Source organism: Vanellus vanellus, assembly GCF_965231255.1.
Source record: "Vanellus vanellus genome assembly, chromosome: 5".
Classification (NCBI taxonomy): Eukaryota; Metazoa; Chordata; class Aves; order Charadriiformes; family Charadriidae; genus Vanellus; species Vanellus vanellus.
The window spans coordinates 75687802-75709044 of NC_138910.1; the positions used below are offsets into that span (position 1 = coordinate 75687802).

General features: G+C 44.2%; 3 protein-coding genes across 6 annotated transcripts; 1 reads left to right on the forward strand and 2 right to left on the reverse strand.

Annotated features, from left to right (window-relative positions):
- Window positions 1-384: 384 nt before the first annotated feature.
- Window positions 385-7935, forward strand: CPT2 (carnitine palmitoyltransferase 2). Its single transcript, XM_082484488.1, has 5 exons — window positions 385-536; window positions 2159-2239; window positions 2353-2459; window positions 4716-6020; window positions 6945-7935. The coding sequence occupies exons 1-5, from the start codon at window positions 388-390 to the stop codon at window positions 7274-7276; spliced, it is 1974 nt and encodes a 657-aa protein (XP_082340614.1). The 5' UTR covers window positions 385-387; the 3' UTR covers window positions 7277-7935.
- A 1811-nt stretch (window positions 7936-9746) lies between these two features.
- On the reverse strand, window positions 9747-17013 carry CZIB (CXXC motif containing zinc binding protein). 4 transcript variants are annotated; one of them, XR_014269216.1, is made up of 9 exons: window positions 16763-17013; window positions 16583-16666; window positions 15993-16049; window positions 15140-15221; window positions 14694-14725; window positions 14221-14298; window positions 11462-11583; window positions 10859-10924; window positions 9986-10027 (listed from the first exon to the last, which is right to left on the reverse strand). XR_014269216.1 is itself a non-coding variant. In XM_082483598.1 (8 exons), exons 1-8 carry the CDS (start codon window positions 16766-16768, stop codon window positions 9950-9952), a joined length of 483 nt encoding a protein of 160 aa, XP_082339724.1. In that variant the 5' UTR covers window positions 16769-17013; the 3' UTR covers window positions 9747-9949. The 4 variants fall into 4 exon arrangements, 3 of the variants coding, with proteins under 3 accessions (XP_082339724.1, XP_082339726.1, XP_082339725.1); XM_082483598.1 differs by lacking the exon at window positions 11462-11583 and having other exon boundaries at window positions 9747-10027; XM_082483600.1 differs by lacking the exon at window positions 11462-11583 and having other exon boundaries at window positions 9747-10027; window positions 16759-16775.
- A 1036-nt stretch (window positions 17014-18049) lies between these two features.
- MAGOH (mago homolog, exon junction complex subunit) lies at window positions 18050-19774 on the reverse strand. Its single transcript, XM_082483892.1, has 5 exons — window positions 19665-19774; window positions 19455-19513; window positions 19212-19322; window positions 18846-18928; window positions 18050-18316 (listed from the first exon to the last, which is right to left on the reverse strand). The coding sequence occupies exons 1-5, from the start codon at window positions 19750-19752 to the stop codon at window positions 18217-18219; spliced, it is 441 nt and encodes a 146-aa protein (XP_082340018.1). The 5' UTR covers window positions 19753-19774; the 3' UTR covers window positions 18050-18216.
- Between the last annotated feature and the right edge of the window lie 1469 nt (window positions 19775-21243).

The following is a 21243-nucleotide window of genomic DNA, read 5'->3' on the forward strand; positions in this document are numbered from 1 at the left end:
AATAAAAAAATGCTTCGTGAAATCTCGTCGACCTCCACGCTCGCTGCAACCTTCACTTCTGCCGCTGGGCCTTCCCCCGCGGACGGCCGCGCAGGTCGGAGCAGCCGGCGCTACCGAGGCCCGCCGGGCAGGCGAGCGCTGGGGGTCCCTCTCGGTGCCGCGGGGCCCGGCCGCCATTCGGCTGACCTCCCCCCCCGCCCCTTCCCTGTGCGCCTCGGGGAACAACAAGCCGCAGCTCCTCCGCCGCGCCGCGGGGCCTTGTGAGCTCGTCCCAAACGGGCTCCACCGTGGACCCAGCTGGCCGCAGGGCGGCCGCTCCCGCCGGCCCGGGGGCGGCAGCGAGGGGAGCGGCGCGGGCGGTGCCTCACGGCCTCTGACGCGGGCATCATGGCGGCGAGACGGCAGCTGCTGCTGCTGCGGCGGCGGGGGGCGGCGGCGGCGGCGCGCTGGCGGCGGGGCTACAGCAGCGCGGGCGCTGCCGAGTACCTGCACCGCAGCATCGTGCCCACCATGCACTACCAGAAGAGCCTGCCCAGGTACGGCGGGACGCTGCTCCGCTCCCTGCTGGGCCCGCCGGGCACCCTGCCCTTCCGCGCCGCCCGTCGCGCGGCCTCCTGAGGCGCCGGGACGAGGTCTGGAGCGAGTGTCCTCCGCGGAGCGAGCGTGGCTGCCGGTCCCGGGGCGGCCGCCGAGGGCAGCCGGCGGGCCGGGCGCCGGGGGGACGCGGGCAGAGGTCGGTGGCGGCGGCGGCAGGTGGCCGTGTGGGGACGGCGGCCCCGGAGTGTCCGCTGTGAGGAGAGGAAAGTGCCCTCCGTCCCGTTTCTGTATGGCCGCGCTCGGGATGTGCTGCTCGGCTCTTGGTGTACCGCTCTGCCAAAATCACAGTGGAGAGGAGTGATTTAATTTTTAAAGAGTAAATATGACTATTAGCCTACTACTGAAACATCCCTTCAGCTTGTAAAGTAACCTCTGTGAGTGTAATAGCATTATTTTGTAGTAAAAATAGCATTTTCATGTTGGATTTGGGGGTGTTGGTTGATGAGAAGGTCAACGTGAGCGGGCAATGTGCGCTTGCAGCCCAGAAGGCCAACTGCATCCTGGGCAGCATCTAAAGCAGCGTGGGCAGCAGGTCGAGGGAGGTGATTCTGCCCCTCTACTCTGCTCTACTGAGACCCCACCTGGAGTGCTGTGTCCAGCTCTGGAGCCCCCAACATAAGAAGGACATGGGCCTGTTGGAAAGAGTCCAGACAAGGCCACAAAGATGATCAGAGGGCTGGAGCACCTCTTCTATGAAGACAGGCGGAGAGTTGGGGTTGTTCAGCCTGGAAAAGAGAAGACTCCGGGAAGACCTTATAGCAGCTTTCCAGTACCTAAAGGGGGCCTACAAGAAAGCTGGAGGGGGACTTTTTACAAGGGCATGTAGTGATAGGATGAGGGGAATGGCTTCAAACTGGAAGAGGGCAGGTGTAGAATTGATACTAGGAAGAAATTTTTCATTCTGAGAGTGGTGAGACACTGGAACAGGTTGCTCAGAGAAGTTGTGGCTGCCCCATCCCTGGAGGTGTTCAAGGCCAGGCTGGATGGGGCGTTGAGCAACCTGGTCTAGTGGGAGGTGTGCCTGCCCACAGCAGGGCGATTAGAACTGGATGATCTTTAAGGTCCCTTCCAACCTAAACCATTCTGTGATTCTATGGTTCTATGTTTAGGCTGAGAGGAAGATGACAAAAGTACTGATTAGGAAATTTGCAAGAGTAGATGTTCAGCACCAGCAGTGCTGTGGAAGTCCCCATATAGGGCTGGCTACCGAACTAAACCTTCCTTCTAAATGACTGCTTCTCTGTGCAATGGTTTCATGTCATTGTATTCCCTGTAAGGTATTAAGGCACTTCACTGCAATACCTTTGTAACAAGACAGTCAACCTGTTTTTCCACCCTGTTTTCCAAGAACCTTATGCTGTGATGATGTATGTCCATCTATTCCCTTTCTTCTCATCTTCCACATGAAATTTTTTAGCCATTTGGATAATATAGGGCATAAGGAAGGATGGGGAAGAGGGGAGGGGAAGAGGGGAGGGAAAGAGAGACTGCTGTGTAAGAAACAGAATTCATTAGTACCATTGCTCATAAAGTGCATGTCTCTCTGTTCCCCTTCCTTCAGACTGCCGGTTCCCAAACTAGAAGATACAATTATGAGATATCTGAACGCCCAGAAACCGCTTTTAAATGATGACCAATTCAGGTACGGACAAACAAGATACATGTATTGCAGTATCATGTGCTGCTTCAAAGCCAAGTGTTACATATAAAAACTATGGCTTCTGACAGCATTTTGACTCTTATTGATTGCTGCAGGAAAACTGAAGAACTTGCTCGTCACTTTGAAAAGGGAATTGGAAGAGAGCTGCATGAGCAACTGGTTGCTCAAGACAATAGGAACAAGCATACTAGTTACATCACAGGTATGTTGGCCTACTGGATACAGGAGTCTGTAGATCATCATGAGACAGCTCATAATGCTACAAATAAAATAGGCTGAAGCTTAAGTTCTCTACTCCATAAACTTGGAATAACATGCTGTGAATACTACCTGTGATTGAATTTTGAGCAAATTCTGAGCCTCTGGTGGAAAGAAGAATGCCCATCATCTCACTTCTATACAGCAGAATTCTGAGTAGATGGATATTGGAGAAACGGTATTTTTTCATGAGTTGCTGTATTTAAATTTGAGTTTACAGGGTTTATCTTGTTTGGTTGTTTTTTTTTTTTTTTTTTTTTTTTTTCCCTTACTGCCTATTTATGTTTAGGTTAATAGAGGAGCTTAACTGGTAACTCACTTAAGGAAACTAAACCAATCATTTTCAAATAATTCCAAGTTTTTTAGCAAGAAAGCTGAACTCTGGGGTGGGTGGGTATGTGTGTGTCAGAAAATATGACTAAGCTTTGGGAGGTAGAAGTGGTTAGTGCTCTGGATTAACACTCCCCCCCCCCTCCCCCCCGAACTACAAAACTATATTCTTTTAAAGAGCAAAACAAAAGGAGTGACAGAAAGAGGAAGATGGGAATAAAGAAAAACAAGAGAGAGAGAGAGAGTATGCATATAGGTTTTTTTATTATTGTTCCTTATTATTGCTTCCACTGGCTTCCAAATACAAGTGTCGGCTTCGGAAAGTATTGGGTGGGTAGCAACAGAGGTGGAAATATTCAAATACCCATGGAAGCAGAAGTTTGCATGTTGCCCAGCGAATGCGCCTCTGTCCTTGCTATCTGTTGAGACTGCCTATAAGGGTGTTACCTACCACAAATTCTGTAGAGAATACCACATTATTTCACAAAAGCTGCTGTTTGGTCTTATCTTTAATTTTCCATTCACTTTGAACAACATCTAGGATTTTAACTGGTGGCTTTATGGTGTTTGTCAACACTAACCAGCATGCTGTGTCTATGAGCTGTGGGGTGTTTGTATTCCTTTTTGTTTAGTTATTCTTTTTAGACCTCATAAAAGACCTGTTCCACTTGAAATTGGTTTCTGAAAGTACGTATAGTTGCCTCCACCTTCGACTTTCAAGTCCAAGGTTAAAAGACTATGTGATGGTGATGGGTGTGGTTTCAAAACTGCAGATGAAGGCTAGTTACTCACCTGTGAGGGCCTGGAATTAAAATTGTAACTTAGGTCCTTGAGTTACCCCTTGTGCTTCTTACAGCCCAGCTATAAGGTCCTATTTGGGACTGATCCAGGCTTGGAATAATAGTTTTTAATACATTGGCTGCCTTGAGGTGAAGTTGGTGTGCACTTGCACCCTTTGTCTGCATCCAGTCAGTGTGGCCTACCAGAGCTTGCCAAGTTTGAAGTTGTTAATGATGATGAAATAGAACCTACTTAAAAAATGCCTTCTCTGCCTCTGCATCCAGGATTTTCATTTACTCATAGGCAGGTGTAAAGGTGTGACTACTTTTTAGAGCTGTGATTAGTTCCCTTGGTTTTGGCAAGCACAAAACCTTTCGGTCACTTCTTGATATGCTCACAGACTGTCTAAAAGACCTGTGGGTGTCAAATGTAATTGTGCTTTCTGAAGTCAGTTCTGGGCCTGGAAGAATAACCGTGAGGTCCCCTCTAACCTCATCTTTTTGCCAGCTTGAGAGACCAATGGTAATGCATCGGTATCAAGAGTTTTGCCCTGTGCTGATCATTTTAGTGGATAGAAAGAGGAAGGAGGTGGAAATGTAAGACAGCAAATGTAGATGGAATGCTGCCAGGAACGAAGATAACACTGGATCAGAAATAACGGTGCAGGAACCCCTCAGTGACAGTGTTGCAGAAATTAATAGCTTAAGAGTAGGTAAAAGCACGTTCTACTCCAAATGTGAGGTGTGCACCAAAATACAGTGCTGGGGAGCTGCATTGTATGTGGCGGGAGTTATGGTTTATCACTGAGCCATATAGAAAACATGGAAACCAGCCCTTGTTGCTGCTGACATTGACACTCTTAATACGGATTACTCCAAACACATTATTTTTACAATTAGCCAACAGTACCTTTCTTCATAATTGGAGGTTGGGAGAATTCCTGGGGGAATTATTGCATATGTTTGTCTTGTTTGCATGTGCTTCAAGAGCCGATCACTGTTGGAGGCAGGATATTGACTGCATGAACCTCTGGTTTGACTCAGTAAGCTGCTTTTATGTTCTGACCTATTTTTCAACTCTCCATTTTCAGGTCCCTGGTTTGACATGTACCTAAGAGCACGTGAACCTGTTGTTTTGAATTTTAATGCATTTATGTCTTTTAATCCTGATCCAAAATCTGAGTATAACGATCAGCTCGTACGAGCTACAAACATGACTGTTTCTGCTATACGTTTTATGAAGACCTTCAGGGCTGGTTATCTTGAACCAGAGGTTTTTCACCTCAATCCAGAAAAAAGTGACACTCAACTCTTTAAAAAAATTATCCGATTTGTGCCTTCTTCACTTTCTTGGTTTGGTGCCTACATGGTCAATGCATACCCCCTTGATATGTCTCAGTACTTCAGGCTTTTCAATTCTACACGGCTGCCTAAACTCAACAGAGATGAGCTTTATACGGATGAAAAGGCAAAACATTTACTGGTACTGAGAAATGGGAATTTTTATATATTTGATGTTCTTGATAGAGATGGAAATATGCTGAAACCTTCAGAAATACAAGCACACTTGAAATACATCCTTAGTGACAACAGTCCAGCCCCGGCCTTCCCTCTTGGCTACCTCTCCAGTGAAAATCGAGATACATGGGCATTGCTGAGAAAGAATCTACTGGATAATGGCAATGAAGAAGCTCTTCAAAAAGTAGACTCTGCTGTGTTTTGTTTAAGTTTAGATGATTTTGCCGTTAAAGACTTTGTGCACTTGTCCCACACTATGTTGCATGGAGATGGTGCTAACCGCTGGTATGACAAATCCTTTAATCTTATCATAACTAAGGATGGCACTGCAGGAGTTAATTTTGAACATTCCTGGGGAGATGGTGTGGCTGTGCTCAGGTTCCAGAATGAGGTTTTTAAAGATAGCACCAAGACACCAGCCATCAGCCCCCAGTCCCAGCCTGCTTCAGTAGACTCTTCTAGAGCAGTGCAGAAACTTGACTTTAAGCTGAATGATGCCTTAAAAACAGGAATTACCAAAGCCAAACAGAAATTTGATGCCAGTGTAGAAGCACTGTCTCTTAATCTGATTCAGTTCCAGGAAGGGGGCAAGGACCTTCTAAAGCAGAAGAAGGTAAGCCCAGATGCTGTGGCTCAGCTTGCCTTCCAGATGGCTTTCCTTCGACAATACAATCAGACTGTTGCTACGTATGAGTCTTGTAGCACTGCAGCTTTCAAACATGGTCGTACAGAAACTATACGTCCTGCCTCTATCCATACAAAGAAATGTTCAGAAGCTTTTGTCAGGGAACTGTCCAAACACAGCACAGAAGAGCTTCAGAAGTTGATAATGGAGTGTTCAAAATACCATGGCCGTTTGACAAAAGAAGCTGCTATGGGTAAGTAGAAATATATCAAACACTCTTGCTTTTGCACTAAACGTCTATTAAGGTTGCTACAAACATTTACTTCACAAGTAAATAATTTAATTTTGATGGAGGTCTAATGTTAATGTAAACTTGAGAAAAACTGTAGCAGAATGCTGCAGTTTAAAATGCATTCTCTAAGACTCATTTCTTGATGGAGGAGAATTCCTCTGTACTTCCCACTTTGTTGTTAATGTGTTGAGAATCTTTTATTCTTTAGTTTTTGTCCTTGTAGCAGCTGGGTTATTTGAAGATTTGATGAATACTTAGTGCGTGTTGTAGTCCCCAAGGCAACCAAGAACTTTGCCTTTATGTCTGAGGAGTTACTATCTTATCCCTGCAGGGGTTATCCCCTTTAACAGGCTTTAACAACTTCAAAATCAAACTGATTCTTTGGCTGTGCTACTCCTGGTATTTTTCTAAATGCTTTCTTTTGAATTGCCCTTCCCAGAAGCATAACGTGTTGTATTGTTTCAGTAAAATTGGTTGTTGAACATTACCCCATGGAGTCTAAAATTTGTCTCCTTTTGTTGATGCAAGATCCTCTTCCTTTTTAGATTTATAAATTTTAGTAAAGCCTTTCTGGATATGTTCAGATAAATAGTTAATCAAAGAATGCGATGTAGTATTAAAATTGTTAACATTGCACTTTTGTTTACTATTGTGATTCCTGGTTGAGGCTAGCAGTAAAACAGGAAGCCCTCATTCCCTAGGATATGTGTATTACAAGTGAAGAATGTCTGGGTGCTGAAAAATAATTCCTGAAATACAAAAATAAGCCCCAGTTCTATAGACCTCCTCTTTTGCGGTTGAAAAATGATGTGATGTCAAAATAAGTGAGTTTACTTCTCACAAAAATTAGTCGTCTCTCTAACACTTGTTATTTTATTTTAACAGGTCAGGGATTTGACCGACATCTCTTTGGCTTGCGCTATTTAGCCTTATCCAAAGGTCTTGCACTGCCTGATTTCTATCAAGACCAAGCCTATGCTCGGCTTAATCACAACATCATTTCTACAAGCACGTTGGTTAGCCCAGCTGTGCAATTAGGGGGGTTTGGCCCAGTGGTGTCAGATGGCTTTGGAGTAGGATATCAGGTACATGAGGATTGGATAGGTTGTAATGTTTCCGCTTACCCAACTAGGAACGGCAAAGAATTCCTTCAGTGTATATACAAGTCACTAGAAGATATCTTTAATGTTTTAAAGGGCAAGAAAATCGGTAGTTAGACATAAAAACGTTGGAACCCTACAGTTGCAGTGCAAAATGCAGACTGTCTAACTGCCATACTAATCAGTGTTCAACGTGGCTGAGACTGCCCGGCTTAATTGGCTTCATTTATCTTCATTGAACTTGAATACTGTTAGATTCAGTGTTAAATTATTATCTATTTTAAAGAAATCAAGTACTGACCTTGAACACATATTTCAGGAAATATAGACGTTCACAATGTCAAAATTAAGTCACAGATCCATCTGTTCCAGCAGATCCATGTGTTCTTAAAACACATCATTTAAAATAGAAAGCATTGTTACCAAGTTTATGAACTCAGAACATCTGTGTTCCGGGAGTGTTCAGACAGGCAACAGCACTGTGATACCACTCTTAAACTGTTTGATTTAAAAAATAAATATGCAATAGTTTTAAATACGAAAGAGCGGTTAGATTTACACTCTTGCTGTAAGCTTACTTACTAACTTGCCACACTTACTTTTCTCTTCAAACTTGATTCAGTATCGGAATTGATTGTGCCTCAACTGCTTGAGCCTTTCCACTGTAACAGCTTTTCGAGAAACAGAAAATGAAGTGGGAGGCTTTAAGTAACCTGCAATCACCAACTGTGTTGTTGACTGGAAAAGACTGTATTGTAATAAAGCTATCTGTTAATAACCACAAAGTTCTTTTATTGCTGTATCAAAATTAGACAGTATGGGTAGTCCCTTTATCAATAGCTCATGTTTCTTATAAAGATTGAAAATAATACTGAAAGCATACTGCAGTGTTGGCTCTTCCCTTCCATACGAGAAGTCTGTCCAATAATCTGCTTTTGTTTTGCTACATAAACCTGTGCTCTTGTGCCTTAGAAAAAGCGCTGAACTTTGTCTTTTGGGGTTCTCTTTTGTTCAAACTCCCTCTTACTGTGAAAAAGTAACCTCAACAGAACATTTTCCTATTTCCTCCTTGTTCTATCAGCTAAAACTTTTGACATTATTTATTGTAGCAAATGCCAGAGTCTTAGTGCCTTGAGCTGTGTCTGTAATGCATTGGGGCTTGTTGCAGAAATTTTGAAGACTTATCAGAACTCTCTGAAGGACTGCAGGAGAGCTTGAGCATAGACATCAGTACAACTTAGTGATGCTGTGAATGCAAGATGAAACTGATGCAGACCAGTTTGTCGTGTGCTGTTCACAACTGGGACTCTGCCACCTACAAAGTGAGTGATAGCAAAGGGGGAAGAGGCCTTTGTTGGTCAAGAAACCAAAGGTGCTCTGAGTTGCTGGGATTACAACACAGATGCCCTTTGCATGAGATACCCATTTTTACAGAAAATTAATTATGGTATGTATAACTTGAACTCCTCTGCCTTTTAACCCTCTTGACTTCAACTCTTTTTCTTCTGGGAAGGAGAGTCTTTCTCTAGAGCTGAGTAAAAAACAGTGCAGCTCATGTCTTTCAGCACAGTGTCCTGGACAACCAAGATAACAATCTATTTTGGTTGTCCTGGACAACCAAATCTACAACATAAAGTCTGAGCACGTTGGTTGGATGTCACACGTTAGGTTGAGAGGCTCAGAAATCTCCTTGCCTTTACTCTTCCTCTGGATATCTCAGCTTCCAGTTTCTCCCAGTGTCTTTCTTCTTTATCGCAGTAAGCATAAGCAATACCATATCTTGAAGTATGAACTGCAAGTGCTAGGAAAGGGAGAGGCACGCTTTAAATATGTAAGCCCAAAGGCTTTTCCTAGTCAGGGCTGTTTCCTCTGCAGCCTGTAATGTGCTCTTCCTAGTTTTCAGTTGAAAAGGATTATTTTAAAACTTACTTTAAAACTGTCTCTGATTGTTCTTGCTCATTTAAATAAAGAAAGGAAGGTGATCCCCCTTTGGGGGGTGAAGGAAATAATCAGACCAAATGCCTTTGAATGAAATTCACTAAAGAAGGTTTTTGGGTTTGTGTTTTTGGTTGGTTGGTTGGTTGTGTTTTTTTTTTTTAAAAAAAACATGAGAACAGCTGGTGAGCTTGTGAGTGCACTTGCCAAGAAGTAGAAAGTTTGTCTTCAACTAGAAATGAGTGAGGTTTACTTAATGACACACTCAGAAAGATAACTTAGTTTTCAGAAGATTGTAACAGCTATGTGTAAATGTCAATAGCGGTCAAGCTTAATAAGTGTTCTCAGTAAACTCACCTCGGGGTCTTTACTTGAACTGGCCAAAAGCTATTAAAGATGTACTTTTTTGCTTGAACAGTTAACACATTCCTTTAGTAATACTCATAGCCATTTGCTGATGGTAGGAGTGGTGAGTGAAAAGACCTTATTTGCTTATGTTAGAGAGTCAAACATGGGTACTTCTTGGTGACAGGCTATTAAAAGCTTTAAGGCAATAAATTCTTGATACTGTAGTTAAGCTACAGTCTGTCACAACCATATATATTTCCAAGAAAGACAACATTAAGAAAATGGCACAGTTCAGTCAAGCGTATATACTATTTTCAGTTTGCACTGAGGCCATCTCAGAGTGCTCTGCGGAAAATATTTTATTAGGACATCCTGGGGACAGTGAGTACAACTGGCTTCCATTTCCAAAGTACAGCCATGTGAAAAGTAACTCCAAGGAAACTGAGTCTCTGATGGTTACAGCTCATTCATCAATAAGCATGTCAAGACTTATTAGGGCTATGAACTTCAGCATTTTACAAATTTATGGGTAACTTCATAGATTCCGACAGATTCCTTTGTTTTTTCGTCATAGTCATTCCAATCCTGTAGGAAATAAGATTTCATGTTGTTAGTCGCAGAAGATAGAATACAATACTGTCTAAACCACAGACTGGAATCCAAACTAAGCCTTACTCAAAGCTTGGGTCTTAGATTTCTGTGGAAAGCATTGTGCATTCACTAAGCTAGTTCTGTTACCTGAGAGAAGCAAGAGCACTGACCTGAAATTAAATGAGCTTCAGTCTCAGTGTTTTTATTCTAACAATGATTTTTTTTTTTCTTCATATGTAGTCCACAGCCTGTGGTGGACAACAACCATGCCAGATGAAAGGATTATCTATCATTTACAATACCTTGTCAGGTGGGTAAGCAGACAAGCAGATCCCTGCCAAGTAGGATACCAGGGAACAGATTTGACCTTGAGACTCTTGCTCACAGCCAAGGAAGATTTGCAATGCTGGAGTCATTATCCTGAGCTTTGAAGGACAGTGTCTTTATATTACTTTTTAATATCTCTGCGCGTAGGAAAAAGTGCAGGCACCTTCCTAGAAAAGTCAGTTCACCATGTTGAATAACCCCATCCATTTACTATTCCAGGTGTTTGCTCTCTGGAATTCCTGAGTGACTTAAAAGAAAAGTTGCATTTCTACCTTTGCCAGCTGCTAAGCTATAAAAGGTGTACTTCTAAAATGACGCTGTTAGTAATGCTGGTTGTTCATAGTTCATTTAGCTTCTCTCTCCAGCTATGACCTTCCTTGCACTTCCATGAAAGAGCAAAACTTGTCTCTTGCACGTGCAGGGTGTGTATTTTGGACTAGTGACTTAGGGCAAGCAAGCTAGATAATTAGATTTACTAATGAAACTAAGAGAACGTACCTTTTCTAACAAGTTTATGTCATTGAATGGTGTGCCAGATTCTGCACCTTCAGCGACAAACCCTGCCTGCAAACACATTTGCAGTAAGTTCTTAAGAGTGAGTTGTACCAAGAAAATAATAAATACGATCACTGAAACATGTTTAAAGAAGGTAACTCAGCAGGAACTTTTATTGCATTTCTTTTAAATTAGGTAAAGAATGGTCAAGCTCTTTCCTGGTTAAGGGTCGGTATAAGGTTGTGACCCTCTTTGTGAATTGGAAAAGTTCAGTCTAAGCAACCACAGAGTAAAATGAGGGAACACTGCTCCTCTATTTTTTCCTGCCAAAAAGGTATTTCCAAGAATTCTAGATAATGTTAAACCCAAGTTTCTAAGTTTACGTAGCAGCATCCAACAACTAATAGCTTTAATTTGTGTTCAGAATCCATGCAGGCATTATGTATAAAATAGCTTCATAATAAACTTACATTGCAAGAAAAGAATAGAAAGAAAATGTGGAAGAAAGTTAATAGTTTTGGCTTAAATATTGTCAGAATCCAAGACACTCAAGAGAAGGAGCAGCCCGTATTGGATTTAGGTACAAAAGTGACTACTAAGCTTTACCTGAAAGGAGGATCAGCTGGCTGAATGAACAGATTAGTATACCCAAACAATCATTTCAAAGGGGAGAGTTCTTCACTGTTGTTACTGTTGCTGTTTTTAAAGAGGTGAAGGAAAGGATAGCACTAGGAAGGAAATAGTGTATCAGTGGGGTATAGCACAGGAACAAGGTGTTCTTTGTCATCTTCTATAGGAACAGCTTTCTCATTTTAGGGTTCAGAGTTATCAAGCTGTAAATTAAGTTCTATTAGTTTTAGAAGTAAATTTAAAATTTTCAGTGACCTCTATAGCATATAGGAATGTTTCTTACACTGCCATTTCTAACTACAAAATTTTATTAAGAAATGGCTAAAAAGCAAAGGTAGCTTCTTCCCGGTTTTCTGCAAGCAATCTACACTTGCATTTTTGATAAAGAAATCCCTGCTAGTGCCAGTCAGACATTTAACTGTGTAAGAATGTGTGATGTAAGACACAGGATTTTAAAATATTTGGGGATCTGAATGGAAGGTTAAACACTTGGAAGTTAAATATAGCAGGGAGTGTGGCAGACGTAAAAACAGGAGAGCTATCTGCAAGGCACAGTGCGAATGTGGCCTTTATATAATTGTCAGCAGCCCATCTCAAGGGAACTGCTAGGGGTGCAGAGGGAGATCAGCATCATGGGACAAAAATGCAGAGCTGCAGTATAGAACAAACACTAGAAAAATAAAAGAAGCCTTGCTTTTGCCACCTGGAGCTATTCACTGGCCCTCCAAGGAACAAGAAGCCATGTGACTGGAATTACAAGCTTCTGTACCAGCCAGTCAGCGGGACTTGCGTTCTTACAGCTTTGGCGTCAGGGCAGAGACTCATTTAACCTCGGCATAAGGGAGCTGGGATATGCAAGGACTTGTCTGCCCTCTGCTGACCAGCAAAGGACCAATGGCTAAAGCATAAAAACACACCCCAAAGAACCAAAACCACCCGTTTTACTTTACAGCACAGTGGTATGTCACACTTTTGTTACGATGAAACTATTGGTTGTGCCACAAAGCATAGAAGCTCAAGAAGGTTTAAGAGAAATTTTATAAAGAAACCTCAGGTTTTTAGTTAAAGCATTCACTTGAGGGACAAGGACAGGAAAGGAGCTGAGCTATGCTCAAGTAAAACCAAAAATGATATCAGATTTGCAGTAGATGTACCTATTTAAGCACATTAAACAAGAAAGATAAGAAATTGGGGGGGGGGGGGGGGGGAATTGTCCTTGCCCATTATTAGAACACACAAGTACCTAGTTTGACTTTGTTGCTGCTACTAGGTAGGAAAAGCGGGTTTTTAATCAGACAATCAAAGGATACCTCCTCTTTGACTTAAATGATTTTTTTGAGGAAACTACTATAATTTAAATATGACATGCAAGTATTAAGCCACTCTAAATTGACTTCAGGTATGGCTGTATTAGATCTATGAAAAATACAAAGAAAATACAGTAATGCTGTGGGCTATCCTGTTTGGTGCTAATCGAAAGCCAGATCTAAGGCTGGCATGGATCGTGTCAAGTATAAAGCTGTTTATAGAATTATTTGTAACTGCAGAAGTCTATATATTTACTCATATATGCAGCAGAAAATTCACTGAAATGTCTGTTCAGGGATTCAAGTGTACTCTCCAATAGAGTACACAGACCAAACTGAGAATATTTAATTAAAAGCTTTATTACAGCTGTTAAGTTTTTGTTCTGCAGATAAAAATAAAATTGACAGCTAGGATGCACAGCTATAAACATCTACATTTCGTAGTCTTCTCATAGATTTTTCCTGAAGTGCAAGTTCCTAGGTCTGGCTGCAAAGCTTTCAGACAGGAATAAACTAATAACCTTTCTGTTCCTTAAAAAGATGGGCTTCATGTAAGTAAATAAATAAATAAAAGACCTCCTGCAGCACACTGCAGTGGTGATTTTATTTAGACCGAATTCTTTGTAGGATCAGCTTTTTTGGTCTGTTTCTTAGCACAGTGTCACAGTCTGAGCGAAGGATAAGGCAGGTTTATATTTGTCAGTCTATTTACACCTAATCCGACTGGAATAATAGGTTAAATATAGTAGGGAGTTAGCTTGCATACAGCATGACCATGCACGAGCAAACGAATTGCCAAAGACTGGCTTGGCCCTTCACTCTGAACATTGAGTTTTGCAACAGTCTTTAACTGCCATCGATCTTCAGTCTTTGGCTGATCAAGTTTCAAATGGAAAAACGTCAATATTCATTTCCTATGGCTTTGGTGATGTCAAATCTCAAAGAAAATTTATTTTTAGAGGCTGCATACTGAAGACTTTTCATAACTTCATTTACTCTGTGACATACCAAGAAGCACAGTGGTGCTCTCCTCAACATGTCTTATCTAACAATGCGCTCTTGCAATTCTCCCTTGGGAAAGACTCCCTTTTGCAATGATCTGAGCAATGAAGACCTTTCAAATGAGTCCAAATGAGCAGTGCTGAGCCACCTGTATGGCAGTTTGAACACAACTCCAAGGTGTGCTTAATTTTGGATATTACTGGCACAAAGAATATTAGAGTTGTTAGTGTTAGCTGCTTGGGGGGATGATGGTTTGGGGTTTTTTTTGGAGTCAAATGAAAGAACTGTGGAGAGGATGGAAAACTAGGGAGGTCCAGGATGTTCCAGGCATAGGAATACCATTTAAAATAGTGTGTATTTTATCACTCTAGAGTCTATAACAAGTGCTCTTGAAAACCGAGAAACAAATAATGAGTAAGAACTCACCTGTGGTTGAAAGTCAACTGGTTCCAGACCTCGGCATTCAAACTCCACTATCGTTTTAAATTTCTCACTGTCTTCAGCCTATAATTGAGTCAGAATACCATTAGTTTTCATCTAATAGGGAAAGACAGTGCCAAGCATTAGTCTAGGAATGAATTGCTTTAAAGGCAGTACTATCAACTCTGATGGCCCAAGTGACAGGGGTCATTTAATAGGTGGTGATTAACTAGAATTTCTTAATCTGCCACAAGGAAGCCTTCAAAAGGAAACTAATACAGGCATTAAATAATCGCCTCTAATTTGAGTGATACAGTTTTGTGTTTTGCTTATGAAATGTAGAAAAGAATTTTCCGTCAGAGGAGAATACCAGCTTTTTGTGTTCTTGAAAGAGAAATGTGATGATAAAGCAAAACCTCAAAATATTATTAATGCTTATTTATCTTTCACTTGTTATATAAAAGAGAAAGCAAACTTACGTTGTAAGGTTTGATTGTCTGACTTAAAATATCTAAAAAAAAAAAAAATCAGAAGTGTAAAAGTGAGTGACATTATGTCTTCAGATTTATTCAGCACAAACCAAGCACCAGCTTCTTTCAAGGAAATTTCCTTATACAAAGTAAAAGAAACAAAGTAACCAAGCAGTTCCTGTAGTTGGCCCTCAAAAAAAAGGTGCTTTTGTAAGATGACATTATGGATACAAGTTTAGTTCATGCAGAAACCTGAACTCACCGGGAGGCCTTGCTGTCTCCATGAGCATGATGACAAGGATATACCTGTTCTGAATGCAAGCATCAGTGTACAAGGAAAAAAATCCCTGGTGGATGCTCTTTACAAACAGCTTCAAGCAAAAATGGGGACAAAAAAAAACCTTAGGAGAAAATGTGTAAAATGTGTGATGCCTCTTAAATTTCTAAGTACATACCAATGGAGTTCTCCCTGGAGCACAGCTTGCATTTCTGCACCATAGTGGCGCTTCCTCTGCCTCCTTTCAGGGGAGCACTATCCTAAAAACCATGACAACAGGGACATCATTTTTAACTACACTCTAGCTGAGCCAATGGAAACTTCTGCAAAGGTAAAGTAGTTTTTACAACAATGGTCTTTAACTTTTTAAAAATATTGCATCAAGAAGGATTTTTTTAAACTAGCGAGACCTGTAATTCAGAAAACTGTGATTATCAAAGGATTACTCTGTTCTAGACTTAAAATAGTGAGTAACGGGTAGTTATGTCTTGTCCACATAGGCACGTTCCATTAATTCCTCAAAATACATTCTTACCCTTCAGTAGTATGCAACAAAAAGGGATGATTATTCCTAAGAACAGAACTTTCTTTTATCCCTGATAAATTTTATCCTGCTTTTTCAGTTTATAAATGCTAATTTAGCATGCTTAACTCACGTTGAATTACCTAAACTTCTCCAAAAAGATTCCATCAGCATCAGAGAAATATGCTACAGGCACAAACTTATTCTGATATCACTTCAGAGTTTGTTTGCAAATGATATTTTTACAGAAAGGCGGCTTTTCAAAGCAGATGTAAATACTTTGTCACCAACAGTCACCATTCCAATGGCATATTTCAATTAACAATATCCACATATTTTTTTTTTATTATGGAATAAGACAGCATTTCCTGAATGCGTGTACCTATTGAAATACTATCTCATCTAAAGTGCAACTTGTCACATCCCTGACGCTAATGTCCCTTGCGTGTAAGGGGCAGGTTTGTTTTCTCATTTTTGTTCTGATGCAGGTTGCAACAGGGAAACATACCATCAATCGCAGATACTGCCATTTCTCAGAAACTTCACCGCAGTTCCCACATTTCAGCTGAAAAAGAAACATAAATCAGAGAATTTAAAGATGTCAATAAACAGGGATTAAAAAGCTGCAGGAGCTGATGTAAGCCCTCCGGATTCACCATCCCCACCGTTTCCCAGCCCAGAGGACCCGTCGCCGCCTATCCCGACAGGCCGGCAAGCCGCAGGGGGTCTGCCCTTCCGCACGTCGGGTGCACAACATGTTACAAAGCACAGTCACAGAGTAAAAGATGGGAATAGCGCATCTCACGATTTACCCGAGTTACCCACCGATGGGTATTGGGTTACCAACCGCCTCACCAGTGGAGGCACTGACCAACGCTGAACTAAAGACTTTCCATTATTACAAACTAACGCTAAACGCGCCTATATACTTCCATCATCGCGCTCGTTGCTGCTCTAGCAGCCCGCTTGCACCGTGTGGGAAAAACCACGTCGCTGTTTAAGCCGAGCGAGGTGACACCCCCACGCCACAGCCCCCCCCCGGCCGGGCGTCCCGCCGGACAGCCCCCGCGCGCCGCAGCACCGCGGCCGCCCCCGCACCTTGAGGTACCAGCGGAAGTCCTCCCCGGCCGCCCGCAGCCCCGTGATGTTCTCCAGCGTGGCGCGCAGCTGCAGCCCGATCCTCTGCAAGGCAAGAGGCGGCGAGAGAGGCCCTCAGCTCAGCTCAGCTCAGCTCGGCCCGGCCCCCTGCACGCCGGCCCGGCCGCGGCTCCTACCTACCCCCATGGCCTCGCAGGGTGCCCGGCTGCTCGCGGGGCCGCCGCACTGCCGGGACTCTCCTGACCGCCCCGCTCAACCCTGGCGGGACCAGCTGCCGGTTTCACCCCGCTCCTGCGGGTTTTTAGTGCCGGGTTTGGTTTGGGTTCCACCCCCCCACCTCCACCGCGTTGCGCTGCTGCCCTCAGCCAAGCTGGCGGCCGCCTCCGCTGCTCTCTGCCGCGCTGAAGCCCCCGTGAAGCCGAAGCTGCCCGCGGTCAAGATGGCGCCCGGCGGCGCGGCCTGTCACCGCCCCGCCGCAGCGGCCCCGGGCGGGAGGCGCGGCGGGCCGGGCCCCGGGGCAGCCGGCTGAGGGGTCGGAAGGGGAATGGGGGTGGTGGGGAAGAGGGACGGGCACGGGCGGGGGGTGTGAGGGGGGGGGCAGGAGGGTGCTGGCGGGAAGGGCACAGGGTACCTGTGGTGAGAGGAGGGAAGCAGGAGGTGCTGGCACAGGTAACAGGGTTAGATGTTTTTACCTTTTAAAAAGTCATTTGACCACCGTAATTTTTTAATCGCAATGGCTACTGATCTAGGAAAAACAGAAAGAGGTGCTAGAGAAAGCAAGGGCACAGTCTGGCAGAGCCATGGGGAGCATCCTCAGGGCCGGCGGCGGGAGCCTCAGACCGTGGCAGGGGTCTCCACAGTGCTTTACAAAAATTACCACTTTGAAGTTGAGACATGTTGGGTCCACCAAGTCTCTTAATCAATTCTGCACAACAGATCTGCGGGTCTAGAACTAAACTAAATACACTCTATGTTGCTTTTAATTCCATTTTTTTTAAAGCTGGATGGAGTATCAGTGAAGATCCTGGGTGGTACCCGGCCGGCCTGTTGTCTACTTCTGCTCTAAAGGCAGACGGGTGATCACAGCAGCAGGCTGTTCGGAAGCTGACGTGTGTCTTTGCTATAAGCAGTTATCACACGCAGAGTCAGGGCTTCAGCTGAATCACAGAATCCCCGGTTGGAAGGGACTTCAAGGATCACCTGGTTCAACCTTTCTTGGTTGTTTTGCATATTTGGGCTGGACAACAACTCAGGACAGTAACAAAAGTTTATCTTGACAGCTGGCAAAAATGTAACCTGACAGAGCCAGACAATTCCATTTTGTACTGCTGCGTAGACAGAGACGTCAACTATAGCTTTGTGTGATACAAGGGAAGTAATGTACCTTGCACGTACCATGATAAAAGTGTTAGGAAGTCATAGGAAGTCAGTTTCTCACCAGAACATATAAATTAAAAATACAGATCTCACCATTTTATTAAGACAGTCACTTACAGTTTGTAAAAAAAAAAAAAAAAAAAAAGATAATAATCTAACATACATAAAAGCTTCAGGCCAGAAAGTGAGGAATTGAAACAGCACCACCCCCCACCCCCCCGTACAGACACGGCAATACAAACTTCAGTTTGTTTGATTTAAATTGGCTTAATCTTGAAGTGTAGTCCAATAAGACTGAAGACTAAACACTTAAGGTCCTGGACCAGGTAGTAGAACACTCTCAAGCCTTCTGGATCCCTGCAGTGCACAACAGAAGGAAGAAGTTAGTTTCACATTCTAAACAAGCAAGTTTATAGAAGTAACCTATTAAAAAAAACACCCAAAGCCTACAGGGAGGCTTTTCAGAGGTCATCTTAGGCATTAACAGATTTGTTTCATCCTGCATGGATTTATAAAATAGCTTGCAGACGAAGTTTGCAAGTTATATCTTGACAAAATGTGTGTTTTTATCATGAAAGCAAGTAGTAACATCACTTTGGATTTACAAAACATGATACCTGGCCTTTTCAGCTTGGGTGGAATACACAAGTCTTGGTTCTCCAAGAGACATTACTGTCATAATGACAGTTCAGCTCAGACTCTGAATATACCTAATGCCACAGTCTAAAAGTGTTTGGTACATTACGCTGGAACACAGAGCACTTCTGCCCCCAGCAACTGATTTGTACTTTGAAACGATATAAAATACAAGTAGCTAGCAATCAGCAAGTTGTAATACAGACTGTTACAGAAAGACAACAGCAACATAAAAAAGCAGAGTACATACTTGGATTGATTTACATCTATGAGTGAACCGATTTTTGACGTGGTAAAGGAGATGTGCTCATCGCCGATTACTATTTCAAGCTCCTGAAAAGTAGAAGATTATAGGAAGTCAAACTACTGTTTTATGGTTTTAGTTACATAAATAGTTCAGTACTTAATGATAGCTTTTCCACTTTTATTAAAAAGGTGTTGAATGCAGCAGGTCTGTGAACCACAATAACGCTCATGACTAAATGGCCATTTGGGTACTGCTGAGGCTTTAAGACAGTATTTGTTTCCTCTTGGCTAGAAAAAAGCTCAGTTATGTTTCTAATGAGCTAACACGTCAAAATCAGAGCAGCAATTAGAACGGACACTGTACACCAACCTGTCGGCCAACTCTGTCTGGAGGCGGCCACAGCGCATCATCCTCTTTTGTGATTTCGCTGTCGTCGATTATTCTCTTCAGCTCCTCCATCACGCTCTTGTGCACGTAAGCCTACGAACGATGCTCCGGCATGAACCGCCGCCCGGCTCGCCCAGACCTTGTGCTGCGGTTCGCCCGTTCCCCCCCGGCACCGCTGCGGGCGAGGGGCGGCAGAGCCACCCACTCCCCCTGCTTCTCCCTTACCTCCTTTCGGATCATGACGTCGTTCTTGTAGTTGCTGTTGTTGGCGTAACGCAGCTTCCCTGACGGAGACAGGGCGGACGTTAAATCCCCGCCGGGGCAGGGGCGGGCCCCAGCCCGGCCCCGCATGCCGCGGGGAGCGGCCTCCGGCGCGCACTCCCGCACTCCCTCCCTCTCCCCCGCCCGGTCCCGGTCCCGGTCCCGGTCCCTCACCGTCGGGCCGGAACTCGAACTCGAGGAACTCGTGGCCGAACTTGCCCTTGTGCCCCACGTAGTAGCGGAGGTAGAAATCGCTCGCCATGGTCCCGCCGCTGCCCGCCGCCCCAGCATGCACCGCGGCGGCGCGGGCGAAGCGCGTCACGGCGGGCGGGAGCGGCTGCTTTCCTCCCCACTCCGATTGGTTGCGGCTGCCCCCTGGCGGGCGCCGCTGGCTGCGGCCGGGCGCGTGAGGGCGGGGCGGGGCGGGGCGAGGCTCCCGCTCCCTCAGACGGCGGCGGGAGGCGGGCGGTGCCTCGGCCGAAACCGCACCGGGGTGGACCGCACATCGCCGAGTTCCTCGGAGCGGTAGAGGTGAGGGGCGCCCCGTCACCTGCCCCCGAGGCCGACCGCGTTCCCCAGGGCAAAGGCTTCGGCCTTCGGCAGGCGGTTACCCCTGGGGTAGCAGGAGCCTTGGGCAGCGGACACAAAGCTCTTTTCTCGTAGCAATATTTGCAGTGTTCGGCAGAAAAAAGTCGAACCGGTGCTTGATTATCACATCCCCTTACCCCACACCGCAGCTGTGGTGGTGACGATGGCTTGGGTGCCATCACTGAAACGTAGAACAGTACCAAAGTCCGCACCCAAGTATTGGTTTGTCAGTCAGGGTGCCGTGGTTTGGGCGATACAGGACACAGGGCCACTCCATTCAGTTGGTGAAGGGCACACTGCATGCTCTGCCCTTAAACCTGAGATTTTTTTCTAGGTGGAAAACAAAAATTACTCGTTACTAATAAAGACTTTCTTGTAATATTTAGACATAGCAGTAATAAAAGAAAAATGAGGTGCAGCTGGCCTATTACTATGAGTCCAAACATTTAGTGTTATTGTGTTAGAATGTGAGGTGATTTGTGCTTCCCTCGGATGAAGGCAGTAACCCAGCAGAGCTGTTCCCTGGGCTGGGTTTGGCCCCTGCGCGGCCAGGGCACCCCTGTACCTCCTCCTCACTGGTAGGGGTTCGCCGAGTAAGCCTCATCACTGGTGGGGTGAAATTTGAGGGTAAATGGAGTGGTGGTAATATCTGCCTTTTTACTTTTTGGGGAACTGCTGAGAGAAAGGAAATAGCTGGAGACATGCCCTTTTGTAATATATTAACTTCTGAAAGAAAAATCTAGAAAAAGGGAATCTCTTGTGCTGATCACTAAAAGGGACACTTTATTGAGGACTCTGAATGGGGAGGATATTTTGTACTGTGATAGTACTGAAAATGGATTATACACTGATGAACTTGATTTAATTTAGGTGGTGCTGCATCCCATCCCAGATGTAGGCAGTTAGTGCAGGGCTAATGAAGCCCATTCTGCTTACTTTAGAGTTAGAGCAAAGTTAAGTCTGGCAATATTTACTATTACGAACTCAGTGGAAGTAGCTGAACTGCTTTGAGATGTCCATGGAAATAACACAGTCTTTGGTATGGTATTGTGTAAATAATCAAATAATGCTTTTGATCTCGGTTAATTCTGTGTGGATGTAAGCTTTAGGTGTCCACATCTGGCCATCATTCATATGTAAACTGACTAAACCCCCCGTTGATAGG

Coding starts and splice junctions, on each gene's coding strand:
- CPT2 (XM_082484488.1), top strand. CDS start 388: ATGGCGGCGAGACGGCAGCTGCTGCTGCTGCGGCGGCGGGGGGCGGCG. Junction 2,240..2,352: donor TTAAATGATGACCAATTCAG/GTACGGACAAAC, acceptor TGATTGCTGCAG/GAAAACTGAAGAACTTGCTC. Junction 2,460..4,715: donor GCATACTAGTTACATCACAG/GTATGTTGGCCT, acceptor CTCCATTTTCAG/GTCCCTGGTTTGACATGTAC.
- CZIB (XM_082483598.1), bottom strand. Junction 14,726..15,139: donor CTCCAGGGAGAACTCCATTG/GTATGTACTTAG, acceptor TTTTTTTTTTAG/ATATTTTAAGTCAGACAATC. Junction 14,299..14,693: donor AGACAATCAAACCTTACAAC/GTAAGTTTGCTT, acceptor ACTCAATTATAG/GCTGAAGACAGTGAGAAATT.
- MAGOH (XM_082483892.1), bottom strand. CDS start 19,752: ATGGCGAGCGATTTCTACCTCCGCTACTACGTGGGGCACAAGGGCAAG. Junction 18,929..19,211: donor CAGACAGAGTTGGCCGACAG/GTTGGTGTACAG, acceptor TCTACTTTTCAG/GAGCTTGAAATAGTAATCGG. Junction 18,317..18,845: donor ATAGATGTAAATCAATCCAA/GTATGTACTCTG, acceptor TGTGCACTGCAG/GGATCCAGAAGGCTTGAGAG.